General features: G+C 44.7%; 3 protein-coding genes across 3 annotated transcripts in view; 2 read left to right on the top strand and 1 right to left on the bottom strand.

Annotated features, from left to right (window-relative positions):
• golga7ba (golgin A7 family, member Ba) overlaps positions 1-280 on the top strand; it is a 4,455-nt gene extending 4,175 nt beyond the window's left edge. The window contains exon 5 of the mRNA XM_069139684.1: positions 1-280. This exon is cut by the window's left edge and continues 1,414 nt beyond it. The gene's annotated coding sequence lies outside the window, so the exon portion shown is untranslated.
• Positions 281-2,015: 1,735 nt separating this feature from the next.
• Positions 2,016-9,457, bottom strand: crtac1a (cartilage acidic protein 1a). Its single transcript, XM_069139682.1, has 14 exons — positions 9,382-9,457; positions 8,488-8,714; positions 8,223-8,419; positions 7,917-8,053; positions 7,666-7,822; positions 7,434-7,568; positions 6,920-7,056; positions 6,311-6,447; positions 4,371-4,459; positions 4,171-4,271; positions 3,869-4,037; positions 2,951-3,096; positions 2,670-2,709; positions 2,016-2,227 (listed from the first exon to the last, which is right to left on the bottom strand). Exons 2-14 carry the CDS (start codon positions 8,703-8,705, stop codon positions 2,220-2,222), a joined length of 1,671 nt encoding a protein of 556 aa, XP_068995783.1. The 5' UTR covers positions 8,706-8,714; positions 9,382-9,457; the 3' UTR covers positions 2,016-2,219.
• Positions 9,458-9,703: 246 nt separating this feature from the next.
• r3hcc1l (R3H domain and coiled-coil containing 1-like) lies at positions 9,704-15,323 on the top strand. The gene is made up of 7 exons (XM_069139683.1): positions 9,704-9,803; positions 10,123-10,599; positions 11,749-11,936; positions 12,268-12,338; positions 12,626-12,721; positions 13,088-13,228; positions 13,853-15,323. The coding sequence occupies exons 2-7, from the start codon at positions 10,147-10,149 to the stop codon at positions 13,903-13,905; spliced, it is 1,002 nt and encodes a 333-aa protein (XP_068995784.1). The 5' UTR covers positions 9,704-9,803; positions 10,123-10,146; the 3' UTR covers positions 13,906-15,323.
• The last annotated feature ends 1,614 nt before the right edge of the window (positions 15,324-16,937 follow it).

The raw sequence follows: 16,937 nt of genomic DNA, 5'->3' as shown, positions 1-16,937 counted from the left end.
ATGCAAAGACTTACTGTGCAGTTAACCGCAGCAGTGAGAACGGATGGGTCCAAAAAAGTCTTCCTGAATTCTACCTGTGGTGTTTTTAAAGAACACTAACAGTCCCGTGATTCCTCAACACACTTCCAAAGAAGAAGAACTGCCAAGAACTGGCTCGCAAATGTGAATGTATCTTTATTTTGGTGACATTTTGTGCAAGATCAAATTTTCCTACTGCTTGTAGTTTGATACACACGGCAATGAGGTATATGACTGGTGTCAAATAAACAGTTTCATCACAGCTGCAGAGTTTCTTTCTTTTACCATCTGTTCATAGTATATAAATACTCTAAATGAGTGTTTCTTCTGGCAGGCGCCCGACTGATCTCAGCTGGAGCTGCTTGTTGGATATCATGGAAAAGCTCCTATTTCAACAATCTGACATTAACTCGCTGGCTTTAAACTGGTCTCTCTGGCTCCTTTTTTTTTTTTTTTTCATATTATGTAACGGCTATTTCAGTCACTTTTCATGTTAACAATTAAGTGCAACACTAAATGCTGTCCAGGAGAGACTGCCTGAAAAAGTGAGGCCTTATTCTCATATTTGACGATAACATGTCTTTCTCTCTGTCGTTAGGATGAGGGCTGAACGCATCCGATTTCTGAGCCGCTTCATTCAACCTGACATCAGTAAAGTGTTTCAACCTGCTGGTGGAGTCGTGTTCAGTGAGCAGGGCCTCAGAACTGGAGCTGCTCAATGGAAAGCAGCCAATAATAAAGCTGCACTGTTCAACATTTCATATGAATAATAATTGCCTGTAATGTGAAAAGGAATTCTCCTCGTGATTAATGGCCACAGATGAATCTACTGGCTCTGTGCTTCCTGTGTTTTATTATATTCTTGCCTCCAACTCGAACTGTGGTTTAATCATTTCAGACAACATTTATCAGATGACACAACTCTGGATTAATGATGCGGTTTGTGATGTCAGCTTGTTTGACATGTAAAGTGATAGTCCTTCTTTATAAATCTATAAGCGAAAACATTCCTAAATTTCATTCCACCTTGTATCTGTATGGACACATTGTTATATCATCATGTGGAATTTAGCGTACATTATTTACTGGGAAACTGATCAGTGGATATCCATGTTTATGCACACTGGAGCCTGTTCACTGGAGACGTGGTCTCATCAGAGCAGGAAAAGCACATCATGTGTAAATAATACGATTTATGATGGATGAATTCCATTTAGCGGTCTCAGTTTCAGGGTCCTTGTTTTGTGCATGTTGGCTCATGTCACTTCGTAACGGGACTTTAAAGTTGAACCGAGCCAACAGTGACATAATGAAGAACCACTGACGTGTCCGACCGAACATCATGATTAAAACTCTTTGCCTGCATTGTTCATTCATTGTTAGGACTTGTTATAACTTTGGAGAGCAAATTCCCTCGTGTGTTCACGCATGCCTGACTGGTTGAAAAGTGACAGCTCATCTCTTCCAGACTGGAAGATGTCCAGATAAAACACGGACACTGTTCCTTCATTGGGTCCAGGCCTCCGGCGCCGCACACAGACTCATCGTTAACCTGAAGGAGCCTCACCTTCGACCTGCCGGTGCCGACAGCACCACCACACACGGCAGTAACAGTGTCTTAAAACAGGAGGATTCAGAGATGGAGCCTGAAGAGCGAACGCCGGAATAAAATGGAGCCGGCGCTGCTGGATGGAGGGAAGAAGAACAACATGGAGGAGAAACAAAGGAAGGAAGACAACAGAATGAATGATGGTCTCAGCAGGACTCAGCTAGTCCTTCCTGATGTCTGTCAGCTCCAGACAGCATCTCTTATTCTTACTAGTTGTTTCAGCAGGTTTTTAGTGCTGACTCAGCACATCTGATAACTCACAGAAAGCACTTGCTTACATTTGCTTCTGTTGTCAGTCAAAGTAAATGTAAAGGTTGAATGTTGGACTAAAGGTGAGTGTTTTAGAGAGCTGATGACAGATATGAGTTATGATGACTCACCCAGCATATCAATATCAAGCAGTTTATTTAAACAGGTTTATTTAAAGCAGTTAAAGTACAAAGTTAGAGAAAAATATTAAAACTACTCATAGAAGAAAACAAGGCCCTGCTCTTAAAGACAAAAACACAAAAAGAAAAGCATTTTAAAACCATGATCTCTGTAACATTACTTTACATCACAGCAATTCTTTATTTATTTCATGAGATCATCTTCAAGAACCTGTAGAAACAGAAACAGTGAAAGTAAAGTCAAAATTTTTTTTTAATATATATTATACATTTTTGTCCAATAATCTGTAAAGTAATAATCTCGAAGAGTTTCATTTTAATAAATTATAAAATAAAGGACTTGCTTGTGGTGACATCTGTGTAAAAAAAAAAAAAAAAAAAAAATCGCAAGCAGCACAAAAGGTGAGTTCTTAAACTCACCTATGGAAACAGTTACTATGGAAACAAAGAAAAGATCGACGATTGCAGATGATTAAACTGCAAATCCAAAGAAAAATAAACTAATTAACACGGTTTGGATCTCTGTGAAGAGTCCAAAGAACAGAACTGCAATTACTGTTTATTGTCATAGGTGGGGCCAAAGACAACAAAATGGAGATCGTTGAGATGGGGTCGCTGTTTAAGGCTCTTCATTTTAAAAACGAATTGCTTACCTGCACAGTGGCCATTCTTCACCGTGAAGCCATTACCACACTGCAAAAAAGGAATATAATAATAGTGTTATTTAAACCAAATATGTTCTGATTTTACAGACAAAAACATGGTGGAAACAGTAATTGTATTGCATTTTGCTGTAAAATAATTTTTAATGAAACTGAAATGACCAAAGAGGGAGAGATAAAGATGTTGGATGTTAAGTTCATGAGGTGACTGCAGAGATCTCCTGGAACAAGACACATGTTCATAGTTCATGGCGTGACTCCGGGCGGTGTACCTGCGTGTCGTTGGCGAGCTCAGACTCCTCCCCTGCTTTGGGAAAGACCACCTCCACCACAGAGTTCATTTCACCCGCCTGAAGAGGTCGAGTGATGGTGGTGCCGTCGGGCCAGGACACCTCCAGAACCTTCACCTCGTCACTTCCTGGGAATAAAAGTTAAAAAACTGACTGAGTATCTCACAAGATCAACTTTTAAAAAGACATCACAGGATTTTACGTTAAAGGTACAGTTTGTTATTTTTCTTGCAGAGAACGAGATGAGAAGACCGACTGTGGGATCAATCTTCTCATCCAACTCTTGGCAATATCATCAAATAAGCTCATGTCCCAAAATATTCATCTATTCCTGCTAATCGAGCGTCAACAGTGACGTCACACATCGGTCTGTGAACTGACACGAATAACTCGATTTCCCAGGACAATAGGCACACCCACATATGTTGGAAACCTGACTGCACCACAGGCCTGTCAATCAAATGTGGCTTTTTGAAGCCTGATAGCTAATGAATGATGTAATTATTTCCAGGTGGATCATCAGAAAACTGCTCAGAATGAGTGACTTTAACGAACGACATCATAACAACTTGTGGGAAAAATCCATTGACTTTGGATTTGATGAGAGAAGTTGAATGGGAGTCTATGGAGCCGGAGGCTTTTTGGAGCCGACCTCTAGTGGCACTCGGTGGTATTGCAGCTGAAGACACTTTTGGATCAGAACCATTTTACAGACCTGAAGCTACGAACTCTTTTGTATATTTATTCTGTGCTACAAACAGCCTCCAATAATAATAACAATAATAATAATAATAATGATTATAATAATAATAATAATAATGGAAACAGTGTATATTTATATTATTTTTATTCTGTTCACTTCTGATGTGTCCCGTCCTCTTTTAGTATAAACGAACTTACCTAAACCGAAGTGGGCGACCGGCTCCATCTCACACAGGTACCCGGAGCCGCCGTCGATGATGCGTGTGTGAGCTCCGCTCCGATTGGTGAACGCTGTGACTTTAGAGCCGCGCGCAAAAGCACCAAACTGGGTACGAGGAACGACCCGCAGCCAGTTATTGGATGAACCCTGAAAACAAGGAAGACGAGGAAGACGAGTGAGCTGGTGGGAAGTCAGAGCCAGTCCTCATAAACACACACACACACACACACACACACACACACACACACACACACACACACACACACACACACACACACACCTGTGTGACCTTGAACACAGAGAGGGGCTGCGCTACGTTCTCTCCGTGTGACAGCAGCAGCTCCAGCTGTCCGTCTCCGTCCACGTCCGTCACAGCGCCACCTGTCAGGAACACACAGAACTTTCACTGCACTGTGTTCCAGACACACAGCTACATCATAATGACATCCTGAGAATAAACGGGATGAGAACGTGTCGGACCGGTTCCTCTCCCCTGCGGCTCGGCAGCATCTCCCACATGCAGCTCCTGGATCAGCGGGTCGGAACCAGAACCAGCTCTCCTCGACACCCTGCGAACCAACACAAGCTGGTTATTATCCATGAATGAGGTGCATCTCACCGGATTGTATGTATACACACTGCTCCAAAAAATAAAGTGAACACTTAAACAACTCAATGTAACTCCAATCAATCCCACTTCTGTGAAATCAAGCTGTCCAGTTTGGATCAACACTGATTGAGGATCAGTTTCACCTGCTGTTGTACAAATGGAACAAACAGGTGGAAATGAGGCAATTATCAAGACAACCCTATAAAGGAACGGTTCTGCAGGTGGTGACCACAGACCGTTTCTCTGTCCTCGTCCTTTCTGGATGATCGTTGGTCCCTTTTGCATTTTGCCAGTGTCCTCACCACTAGAGGGAGCATGAGGTGTCTCCAACCCACAGAAGTTGTTCAGGTAGTGCAGCTCATCCAGGATGGCACATCAATGTACACTGTGGCAAGAAGGTTTGCTGTGTCTGTCAGCACAGTGTCAAGAGGACGGAGGACATACCGGGAGACGGGCCGGTCCACCAGGAGACGTGGAGGGGGCCGTAGGAGGACAACAACCCGGCAGCGGGACCGCTATCTGCTCCTTTGTGCAAGGAGGAGCAGGAGGAGCGCTGCCAGAGCCCTACAAAATGACCTCCAGCAGGCCACTAATGTGCATGTTTCTGCTCAAACTGTCAGAAACAGACTCCATGAGGGCGGTACGAGGACCCGACGTCCACAAGTGGGGTCTGTGCTCACAGCCCAACACCGTGCGGGGCGACCGGACTTTACCGGAGAACACCGAGATCGGCAGCTTCTCCGTCGGCGCCCTGCGGTCTTCACGGATGAGAGCAGGTTCACACTGAGCACATGTGACAGACGTGACGGAGTCTGGAGACGCCGTGGAGAACGTTCTGCTGCCTGCAACATCCTCCAGCGGGACCGGGTCGGCGGCGGGTCAGCGACGGTCTGGGGAGGCGTTTCTTCAGAGGGCAGCGCAGCCCTCCGTGTGCTAGCCAGAGGTACCCTGACTGCCATTAGGTCCCGGGATGAGATCCTCAGACCCATTGAAGACCATCTGCTGGTGCAGCGGGTCCTGGGTTCTTCTGATGCAGGACAATGCTCGGCCTCATGTGGCTGGAGTGTGTCAGCAGTTCCTGCACGATGAAGGCATCGATGCTCCGGACCGGCCCGCCCGTCCCCCAGACCTGAATCCAATCCAGCACATCCGGGACATCGTGTCTCGTTCCGTCCTCCGACACCACGTCCACCGCAGACTGTCCGGGAGTGGACCGATGCTTTGATCCGGGTCTGGGAGGAGATCCCTCAGGAGAACATCCGTGGTCTCATCAGGAGCATGCCCAGGCGTTGTAGGGAGTGATACAGGCACGTGGAGGACACACACACTACTGAGACTCATTTGGACTTGTCTTCAGGAATCTCCACAGAAGTTGGATCAGTCTGTGATCTGATTTTTCCACTTTTATTTGGAGTATGATTCTGAATCCAGACCTCCATGGATAATGATTCTGATTTCCATTGATCATTCTGATGTTATTTTGTTCTCAACACATTCCACTATGTAATGAGTAAAGATTTGAACTGGAATATTTCATTCATTGAGATCTGGGATGTGTTGTTTAAGTGTTCCCTTTATTTTTTTGAGCAGTGTATTTAACCTGAACAGTCTGTTGGGGGCGTGGCCTCTGTATATGTATAACCTGAACAGCCTGTTGGGGGCGTGGCCTAAATATATGTATAACTTGAACAGCCTGTTGGGGGCGTGGCCTAAATATATGTATAACTTGAACAGCATGTTGGGGGCGTGGCCTCTGTATATGTATAACCTGAACAGCATGTTGGGGGCGTGGCCTCTGTATATGTATAACCTGAACAGCCTGTTGGGGGCGTGGCCTCTGTAGGCGATATTGTTGAAGAACACCTCCAGCTCGCTATCGTTGTCAAAATCGGCAGCGATGACGGTGCGAACGGGTGATGGGGCGGCAAATCCTCCGCTAGCAACATTCTGCACAGGACAGCACCCAATTATTATATAATCAATAATCAATCAATCATTTTACATAATCATTTGATTGGTTCAAATAGATCTGTTTAAAAACAGCTGCATAAAGTAGAACAACAAAAGTTTTTCCATCTCTTATTTCTTGTTGTTTTCCACTTTTGGAGTTTCTGTTTCTATAGTTTATAACCTGAGGAGAGAATGAGCTCCTCCTACTGGACATCTCAGCACTTCACTTATAATATTTTTAATTTCCACATTTTAATGAGCATCTGTTCACATTAACATGATGAACATTATGAAACACCAAAGCACAAAAAGTCTGTTCTTATTCACAAGATTGTATTGATAAAACTTGTGTAATAATAACACAATAAAATAATTCTATCATTAATCGCTAAACTTGTGTGACTGTGACTTCCTGAACTTTTAAACCTTCTCCTTCTTTAAGGTGTTTGCTTCGTTTCTCTTTTCTCACCCTGAACGTGGCGTCGCGGGTCTGCAGAAAGAGGCGGTGTGGCCCGTTCCAGTTCCCGTACACGATGTCGGTCTTTCCGTCACCATTGAAGTCAGCCAGGGCAACTCCTCTGCCGTGCTGGTACCGGTCCGCCACACCTGACAGACGGCACCATGTTAAACCCACCAGAACCTCTACAACCCACCAGAACCTCTACAACCCACCAGAACTTCTAAAACCCACAGAACTTCTACAACCCACCAGAACTTCTACAACCCACCAGAACTTCTAAAACCCACAGAACTTCTACAACCCACCAGAACCTCTACAACCCACCAGAACTTCTAAAACCCACCAGAACTTCTACAACCCACCAGAACTTCTACAACCCACCAGAACTTCTAAAACCCACAGAACTTCTACAACCCACCAGAACCTCTACAACCCACCAGAACTTCTACAACCCACCAGAACTTCTACAACCCACCAGAACCTCTACAACCTGAAGTGAGTGTATGTGTTGTGTATTTCTCACCGGCCTGTGTTGCCTTGTCAACAAATGTCCCATCTCCGTTGTTCTTGAACAAGAAGTTGGGTCCATTCTCGTTGTCACAGAACACATCGGACCGGGTCTGACTCAGAATCGGACCGACAACCACACCGCGACCACCTGCACAACAACACAACTGTGGAGGCTTCGCTTGTTTCCACCAAAGTCAAACCATGAAAACACTCTCAGTCGGCCACTGTGACCCCTGACCCCTGACCTGTGAACCTGTTGACCCCGACCTGGGCAGCAACGTCAGACAGAGCGATGACACCGCTGGTGACATCACTGGCAGCCTCGTCCATTTCTAAGAGAGCGTGAGGTCCGACGGCGCCGCTGGCATAGTTGGCCACGTAGACGGAGTAGCGGCCGGTTCCCTGCACAACAGGAAGGTTTGTCAGATTGACCGTGATTGGCTGAGAGAACAGGAGCCGTGATTGGCAGGAAATCGACTGAATAAAGTTCCCTGACCTTTCTGTCGATGCATGCGACTGAACGTCCCGCCAGGAGATGAGCGACTCCTCGACGCACGTTGAGCTCGTCACTGAGAAGATCCTCAAAACGACCGTTACGGAACTTGAAGAGTTTGTCTGAATATGAAGCTTTTCCTGCACAAGAAGGAAGAAAATATAAAGCTTACTGAAAGGAGTGAAAGGAGCAGAACCAGGAGTTGGTTCTGGGTTTTATTTACCAGAACCAGGAGTTGGTTCTGGGTTTTATTTACCAGAACCGGAGTTGGTTCTCTCTGGTTACTACTACTACTCTGGTTTTATTTACCAGAGTAGGCGTTGTTGGTGTTGAGGAAGTAGATCTCTTCTCGTCCGTCTCCGTCCACATCGCAGGCGGTGACTCCGATAGCGTTTCCATCTCGGTCCCTCAGCGCGTAGAACGGAGACTTACTGTCATCGATAGCGATGTTTACCAGCCGGTTGTGAGTGCGGTCGTACTTCAGAACCAGATTGGGCCCGTTGTACCTGAGACAGAACATGACCCGTTTAAAACAAACATCTAAATGTGCGTCTTTAATGATTTTAAAACTCACCCTGCTACCACCACCTCCAGGTCACCGTCCCCGTCCACGTCAGTCACCGCCATCCCATAGTTGAGCTGAGTGGGGTTGTGCACACCATCAGGAGGAAGCATCGTCTGTGTGACTACCTGCAGCATGGGTGGAGTTGTCTGGGCAAGGGGCGGAGTCATCTGTGTGCAGGACGGATGCCACAACGCGGCCAAGAGGAGCAGCACACCTGAACGCCACATCACTGCAACCTGCCGGACACAGAAGCAGACGGGTTCATGAAGGTCCTTCAGCATCACACTTCTCATTTTACTGGGAAACTGCATCAAAAAGATAAATCAGTTTTAGAGGATATTTAAACAATGTGTACATAAACAAGATCATGTAAAAGGATTCAACAATCATTGAATTAGCTGAATATCTGCTGGTTGGGACAAAACAGAAATGAGGCAGAACCTTTCAGGAAACACTCACTGACATGTTTCCCCATTTTCTGGACATTTTAAAATGCAATCAACTCATTCATTTCTTGGAAAATTTTGAAAGAATAACTGATCATGAACAACATCTGTCATTTGCAGCCCTAAAGAAGGAATAACTAGCCAGAGGACAGATTATGTTTTAAAAGTGTAGAATGATTCTCTCCTAATCCACCAATAAATAGGTTTTTTTTACTCCTCATTTTAAGAAAGTCTTTTTAAATTCTTGAAAATTATGATTCGTGCAGTTACAGTATGCACAAATATCTGTTATTAACGGTGTTATTGATATTTTCTGACTTTTTCTAGAAAATAAAAAATTATGCAAAAAATGAATCTTTAACTTGCTTTAACTCGTAAGTGACAGACATTAAAAAAAAAAAAAGTATTTTAATAGAATCCTGTTCTTCATAGTAAGCAGGAGTTCATAGTGTCTTACCAGGTCAGCTGATCAGAGTCGGCTGCTCCGAGATGTTTCACCTTAAACAATTTAGGATTTACAAAACAGCTTGTGTAACGTGAGAATCCTGACCAATCAGAATGGTCCGGATGTTAACCAATGTCGGACCTGTGTTCGTGTGCGCATGTCTCTTGAGAAACTGGGTTCCGTCTGTTTGTAGTTGCCGTTATATCAACGGATTATATCGATAGCATAGAAATAACACGTTGATAAAACTTAACGAACTCCAAAGATTAACATTCAGCCAATAAACAAACTCGTCCCGAAATAACCGTAATTTTTGCTCAAATTCGTTAAACTGCAGCGCCATACAAGAACATCATCTCCCATGATGCTTTGCGTTGATCTACTGTTGCGTCATCAGTGCGACGAAAATCTGTTGTTAAACAAACCAAAGACGGGTAAGCCGAGAGAGCAAATCTATCTTCTATTATTATGATTGAACCGTTTGAATGAAAACAAATGAACAGAATTATATTCAAGTTAAGTCGCTTTTACTTCTATATTTATTTAATGAAGGATCATTGCAGCTTCACGAGAGGAAGATTAGAAGATTGCTAAATCGGTTAGCTAACAGTAGCTCGTGGTAAAAATGTAACTGAGGAATAAGCGAGTTGAATCTGCTCGAGAAAGATATAACTGATAATTATTTATTAATGATGATCCGTCGTTAAGCCTGGTGGAAGTCTGTTAACGCTTTGTGGGTGGATGTTGCTCCAGATGTTTTGGTGACATCGCTTAACCATGGAGGGGGACCAGCCCGAGCAAGACTGTGCTCCGACCCAGCTGACGGCCACAAAGAGTCCGCCTCTGTCCGTCCCCAAACCACGAGCCCACGCCCCCAAAGACAAAGCTCCGCCCCAGGGAGGCGTGAAACCGAGACCCAGGCCGCGCTACTCCGACAAGGCCCGCAAGAACGCCAGGAACAGGAAGGACAAGGCCGGAACTGATGGAGGAGGACCTGATGGAGGAGGACCTGATGGAGGAGGACATGAAGGCCAGACCCAGAACCGGGAGTCTGGCCTGAAGGAGGAGCGACTGCAGGGTGCAGAGGTGGTCGGTATCGGGCAGCCGGACTCAACGAAGGTGGAGGAGGAGACAGACGAGACGGAGGAGACGGAGGAGACGGAGGAGGAGAGCTGGGACACCTTGTTCAATGATGACGGAGACTGTTTGGATCCACATCTGCTAGAAGAGGTGACAGTTGGTGAACATTACTAGTTGGTCATGGTTACTGGAAAACTAGTTGGTCATAGTTACTAGAAGAAGTAGTTGGTCATGGTTACTAGAAGAACTAGTTGGTCATAGTAGAATAACTAGTTGGTCATAGTTACTAGAATAACTAGTTGGTCATGGTTACTAGAGAACTAGTTGGTCATAGTTACTAGAAGAACTAGTTGGTCATGGTTAGTAGAAGAACTAGTTGGTCATAGTTAGTAGAATAACTAGTTGGTCATAGTTACTGGAAAACTAGTTGGTCATAGTTACTAGAAGAACTAGTTGGTCATAGTTACTGGAATAACTAGTTGGTCATAGTTACTAGAGAACTATTTGGTCACAGTTACTAGAATAACGAGTTGGTCACAGTTACTAGAGAACTAGTTGGTCACAGTGACTAGAATAACGAGTTGGTCACAGTTACTGGAGAACGAGTTGGTCATAGTTACTAGAGAACTATTTGGTCACAGTTACTAGAGAACTAGTTGGTCGCAGTTACTAGAGAACTAGTTGGTCACGGTTACTAGAGAACTAGTTGGTCACAGTTACTAGAATAATGAGTTGGTCACAGTTACTGGAGAACTAGTTGGTCACAGTTACTAGAGAACTAGTTGGTCACAGTTATTAGAGAACTAGTTGGTCAGTTACTACAAGAGCTAGTTGGACATAGTTACTAGAGAACTAGTTGGTCACAGTTGCTAGAATAATGAGTTGGTCACAGTTACTAGAGAACTAGTTGGTCACGGTTACTAGAGAACTAATTGGTCACAGTTACTAGAATAACGAGTTGGTCACAGTTACTCGAGAACTAGTTGATCACGGTTACTACAGAACTAGTCGGTCACAGCTACTAGAATAAATTGGTTACAGTTACTAGAGAACTAGTTGGTCACGGTTACTAGATAACGAGTTGGTCACAGTTAAGAACTAGTTGGTCACAGTTACTCGGGAACTAGACAGTCAAAGTTACTAAAAGAACTAGTTGGTCACCGTTACTGGAGAACTACTTGTCTCTACCTGTCTCTACTTGTCTTTATTTATCTCTACCTGTCTCTACCTGTTCCTACTTGTCTCTACTTGTCTCTACCCGTCCCTACCTATCTCTACCTGTCTCTGCTTGTCCTACAGCTGGCGGTGAAAGAAGGTAGAAAGAAGGAGTCCATTCAGGAGTCCCGGTTCGACTACTACAACATGGAGCGAGATGATGAGGACGACGTCGACCTCAGCGAGGAGGATCTTTCTCATATCGTGGAGATTTACGACTTACCTGCAGATTTCAAGACAGAAGACCTTCTCAAGTTGTTTCAGTCCTACCAGTATGTAGACTTCCTGGATACAGCTTCCATTCATAAGCATGCTTCAGTCTTCTTGTTGGAGATGAATCCTAAGTAACACAATGTGATGGTGTTTCTAATTTATGGTTTTATCTGCTTTGTATAAACGTTAGAATCCATTGAAGCATGAAATCGTTACTTCAGAAGAAATCTGCCTTCATTAGGAAGATTAATGACAACAAAGTGTGAAGATGATTGTTTGAAGACACGGTGAAACACTGAGGATCAGTCCTTTAATGGGGTCCTATAGAAATAATATATATGATGAACAGGAGTCCGTTGTTATGACATATTTACTACTTTCCGTTTTCAGACAGAGAGGCTTCGACATTAAGTGGATCGATGACACGCGAGCCCTCGGCCTCTTCTGCAGCCCCATTGCAGGTGAGTAGAGCTCTGCTTCTACCTGAAGCTGAACACAGGACAGGATGTTGAGCAGTCAATCACATCGCTGGGACACTTTTCTTTTCAAATATTGTAAGGAAAAGTGTTTCAGTAAAGAGGACCAGTGGACATGAACTCAACACTGTGAACATGAATTAGGTGTTTGCTCCCGGACTTTAAAATCTTCTGTTTCTTTGTTCATTGTCTGTGTAAATAAATCTTTCGGACTTCATCTTCCAGCTGTAATCAGACACTGACTGGTGCAACGTGTTCATGTTCCTCTTCAGCCCGCGAAGCTCTCAGGTCCAAACATCCACTGATGAAGCTGCGACCTCTCTCCAGGTCCTCCTCTGCCACCAAGGCCAAAGCCCGCAGCTGCTCAGGTAACTTACCTGACTGACCTGTCTGGTTTCAGCGTTGTTCGTCACCTTATGTTTTCTATTGAGCAAAATGGGGGACGTTTTCAAGAATACTTCCAAGAAGGTTTTCTATATAGAAATTACCTTCATTTTTTCACTGGCATACAAGATGCAGAAAATGTGAATGAACTCAAATGGAATCAGTTCTGAGAGGGTTTAAGTGTCTCAGTTGCTTCCTGTTTTAATGTTGATGTTGAGCTCCCAGATCTGAGAAATAGTTCTCTGTGATTCAGGGTGTCGGTTTGAGACTGTTAGCTGGTCTTATTACAGACATGAATCTCAAACTGTATCCTTCCCATTTAAACACTAATATGATCCTCTCGTCTCCAGACGACCTCCTTCCTGCTAAGGAGAGACCTCAGACGAGTGCAGCGCTCGCTCGGCAGCTTGTGATCGGTGCTCTCGGTGTGAAGAGCAACCAGACGAAGGAGCAGCGAGAGGCCGAGAGGAGGAAACTCCAGGAGGCAAAAGGTACATTGTACAAGCCATGTTTATGACTGTGGTCTTTTCATCAGCAGGACACTCCAAACATGTTTCATTCTCCAAGTGTCTTATTTCTTCTCGGCTGGGCTCCATTAGTAGTAAATACAGGCTGATCAGAGACCAGTCCTTATGTTGGCTGGGCTGTTGCTCTAGTGCAGGATGTGGAGCAGGAAGTCAACCCTGAAATAAGAAATCACTCAAATACGTAACAGCCCTCACCTATTCGTCCCAGTGTTTGCATCACCAGGTTTCACCACTAGTGGGAGCTGTTCTCATACTTTACAGCAGAACATGGAAAGTTCAGGTCCATGGTTTGTTGAGCAGAACAGCTCTATAATCAGTGCAGCAGATGGAACATAAGTATATAGGCCCAGAAAACCACAGCTGGCTGTCCACTGAACAGTCAGTCCAGGAAGTCCAGCTGCAAGTATAGAAAAGTAAAAACCATCTCCTTTGTTCTCAGTGTACTCTTTATTTAAGATCACAACACGCACAGCAACAGAAGCCACATATACACACAGTGTTTCACTCCACAGACAATAATATAAATCTTTCGAGCAGCGAATCTCCTTCTTCATGTGCTGAACTTCGTGTTTGTGATTTGTTATTCAGATCAGAAGCGCCTGGCAGCCAAGCAGAGGGACGACGCGTGGGAGGGGAAGTGACCGGATGTACACATGTTGATGTTTTTTTTAGATTCCTTGATTCAGCAGAGGCTTTTAACTTTTCAGTTTCTTCTCCTCTTCTGTTTTCCTCTGCCGGCCACTCCTTCCTACCACCAACCTTCCCACAATTGGACTCCCTCTGTTTTTTTTTTTCCATCTTCCTGCCGCAGTCCATCACCAGCTGCTGCTGAAGGTCTCAGAGTTCTGAAATGAGAGCGTCTACTGTTCCCTCACCTTTACCTTCAGACCGTGTCCGTGCAGGACGGCGTCAACACCGACGGACCCCCCGTACCCATTCACACCCACGGACCCCCCGTACCCATTCACACCCACGGACCCCCCGTACCCATTCACACCCACGGACCCCCCGTACCCATTCACACCCACGGACCCCCCGTACCCATTCACACCCACGGACCCCCCGTACCCATTCACACCCACGGACCCCCCGTACCCATTCACACCCACGGACCCCCCGTACCCATTCACACCCACGGACCCCCCGTACCCATTCACACCCACGGACCCCCCGTACCCATTCACACCCACGGACCCCTCGTACCCGCTGATACCCACGGACCCCCGTACCCGCTGATACCCACGGACCCCTCGTACCCGCTGATACCCACGGACCCTCGTACCCGCTGATACCCACGGACCGCCGTACCCGCTGATACCCACGGACCGCCGTACCCGCTGATACCCACGGACCCCTCGTACCCGCTGATACCCACGGACCCCCGTACCCGTTCACACCCACGGACCCCCCGTACCCGTTCACACCCACGGACCCCCCGTACCCATTCACACCCACGGACCCCTCGTACCCGCTGATACCCACGGACCCCTCGTACCCGCTGATACCCACGGACCCCCGTACCCGTTCACACCCACTGACTTTTTAACTGTATAATTTAAAGGTCCCATATTGTATAAATTTAGTTTAAAATGATAAAGCAGGTCTAGGTGCTATATGAATACTGTGAAGTGACAGAAGGTGCAGTAGACAGTCTGTATTCAGCAACTGGGCTGTTTGGACTTCTGTAAGTTTGTTATGTCATAAACTCATGGTCATGTCATGGGTCAGTCCCCAGTACTGCCCACTGTCCAACCTTTTATGTGAAAGAAAACCTGCAGTTGGCCTGGCCGGTCGTTACTCAGAACAGAGTGAGCCAATCAGAAGAGAGGGTTTGAGACAGAAAACAGGCTGTTGTTGGTAGAACTCCAGAAAACCTCTTTTTCCAAAGAAGACGTGTGTCTCCTTTGGATATCAACACTACAAATAAAAGAGCAGGACAGGTTGAAATATGGGACCTTTAAATTCAGCCATGATGATGCAGTCCATCACTGTGTATGAAATCATTGTTGAGATTCACACGTTTGAGTGCTTGAATTAAAAGTTGTGTCATTTTGAAAAAGGCTGCATTATTTACAGTTTAAGGCTCCATTTTGAACTTTGAAACCTTCATGTCAGGCGTTTGAACCGGCACCCTCATGTTAAAATCAGAGCAGCTGCTGTTCTGGTCCAGGAGGAAGTCTGTTCGAACCTAAAGTGTGTTTTAATGACAGGAGTCCTTTGTCCAGACAGAAGTGATGATGATGTTCTCAAACATTTAACTATGCTATATATTTCCCAAAACACCACAAAGAGCATCATTATTACCGTTTCTGTAGCTAGTACATCATTTGAATATGACGTCCTGGAAAACAAAGAATATGGGTATTTAATTGTCAGATGTGCTGTGTGGGCTGTAAACTGAAATGAGTAACATGATTGAATAAATGAAAAAAAAGGCCCTATTTCAGCTGGGTTCTGGTGATACATTTCCACTCCAGCATTACATGATGTTTTGATGGAGAGAACTCAGTAACACTTGTTGTTTTACCGCAAATCTTTCAAACTGCTTTAATGTAAGAAAATTAGACTTTATTCCTGGAGAGTTGAGATTTATGACTTTTTTTCACCAGAGAAACAAAGAAGGAAAACTTTTTTTCATTTAACTTTCATCCTCAAGTTCAGTTTCCCAATTCATCTTTTATAATTCAGCCTCCTCACACACATCTTCTGTGACAGCAGCAGGCAGCCGCCTCCTTTGCGGCTCCGCCTCCTCCATGGCTCCGCCCAGTTGACCACAGACCATGCAGCACTGTGGCTCGTTCACCTCCGCAGCCAATAATTACACCACTTTCAGCCAGCTGGGAGAAAGCTACAAATTTATCATTTGTTCTTTGTGAACTTTGAATGTAACTAAAAAATGCTGCTAACTTTTGGCCTCGTTAGCCGGTCAGTTAGTTTAAATGTTAAAATGGCGACTCAGCAGATCACCGTGTACCTAAATGCTGAAAAACATCGATGCTGAAAATATGATGTTGCTTGCAATCAATTATTTCATCAAATTATCTGTGATGTTCAACCCTGCTAAATATCCATATCGGTTTTAGAGCAGTATGCTTTAATACATTTTGTAACAGTTCAGCTCATTGGCTGCAGGCGGCGCTGTGCCATGTGGCTCCTTGTGGGCTGATTGAAGTGAAGAGGCGTCATTACACCTTCAGTTCTTCCTGAATCAGCATTTCTAAATGAGCATTGATAAACTCATACTCATCCGGATAGTCTTTGTTTCCAAAGATGTTTTTCTGCAGCAGTATCAGTGGATTCAGCATTTTGTCAGTTTGTTGTCAACAGTTCTAAGTACACAATAAGTTCTAGTTAAAGCTGGCAGCATTTACTTTCATGTTATGGACACAAAGCACAGAATATAAGGGTTTGAACATGAGAAAATTCTCATTTACCTAATGGAAAAGTTCAGATGACATTTCATTCTAGTGTTTACTGATGGTAGAGCATCACTACTGTACTGTAGAGTGATGCTCATTTAAAGTATCATCACTTTTTGAGTTGGAGAGAAGTCAACATTTTCTAAAGCTTCAGGATCAGATGCTTTATGTTTTAATGTTTTTGTTTTATTTTGTTGTCCCTCCAAACGTCCCATTGGTGGGAAGGAATCAAGAACACTTCGAGGACATTTATT

The sequence above is a fragment of the Embiotoca jacksoni genome, unplaced genomic scaffold (assembly GCF_022577435.1).
Source record: "Embiotoca jacksoni isolate LCO1_2020_lvr unplaced genomic scaffold, fEmbJac1.0.p SCAF_85, whole genome shotgun sequence".
NCBI lineage: Eukaryota > Metazoa > Chordata > Actinopteri > Embiotocidae > Embiotoca > Embiotoca jacksoni.
This window is presented reverse-complemented; position numbering and strand designations above follow the sequence as displayed.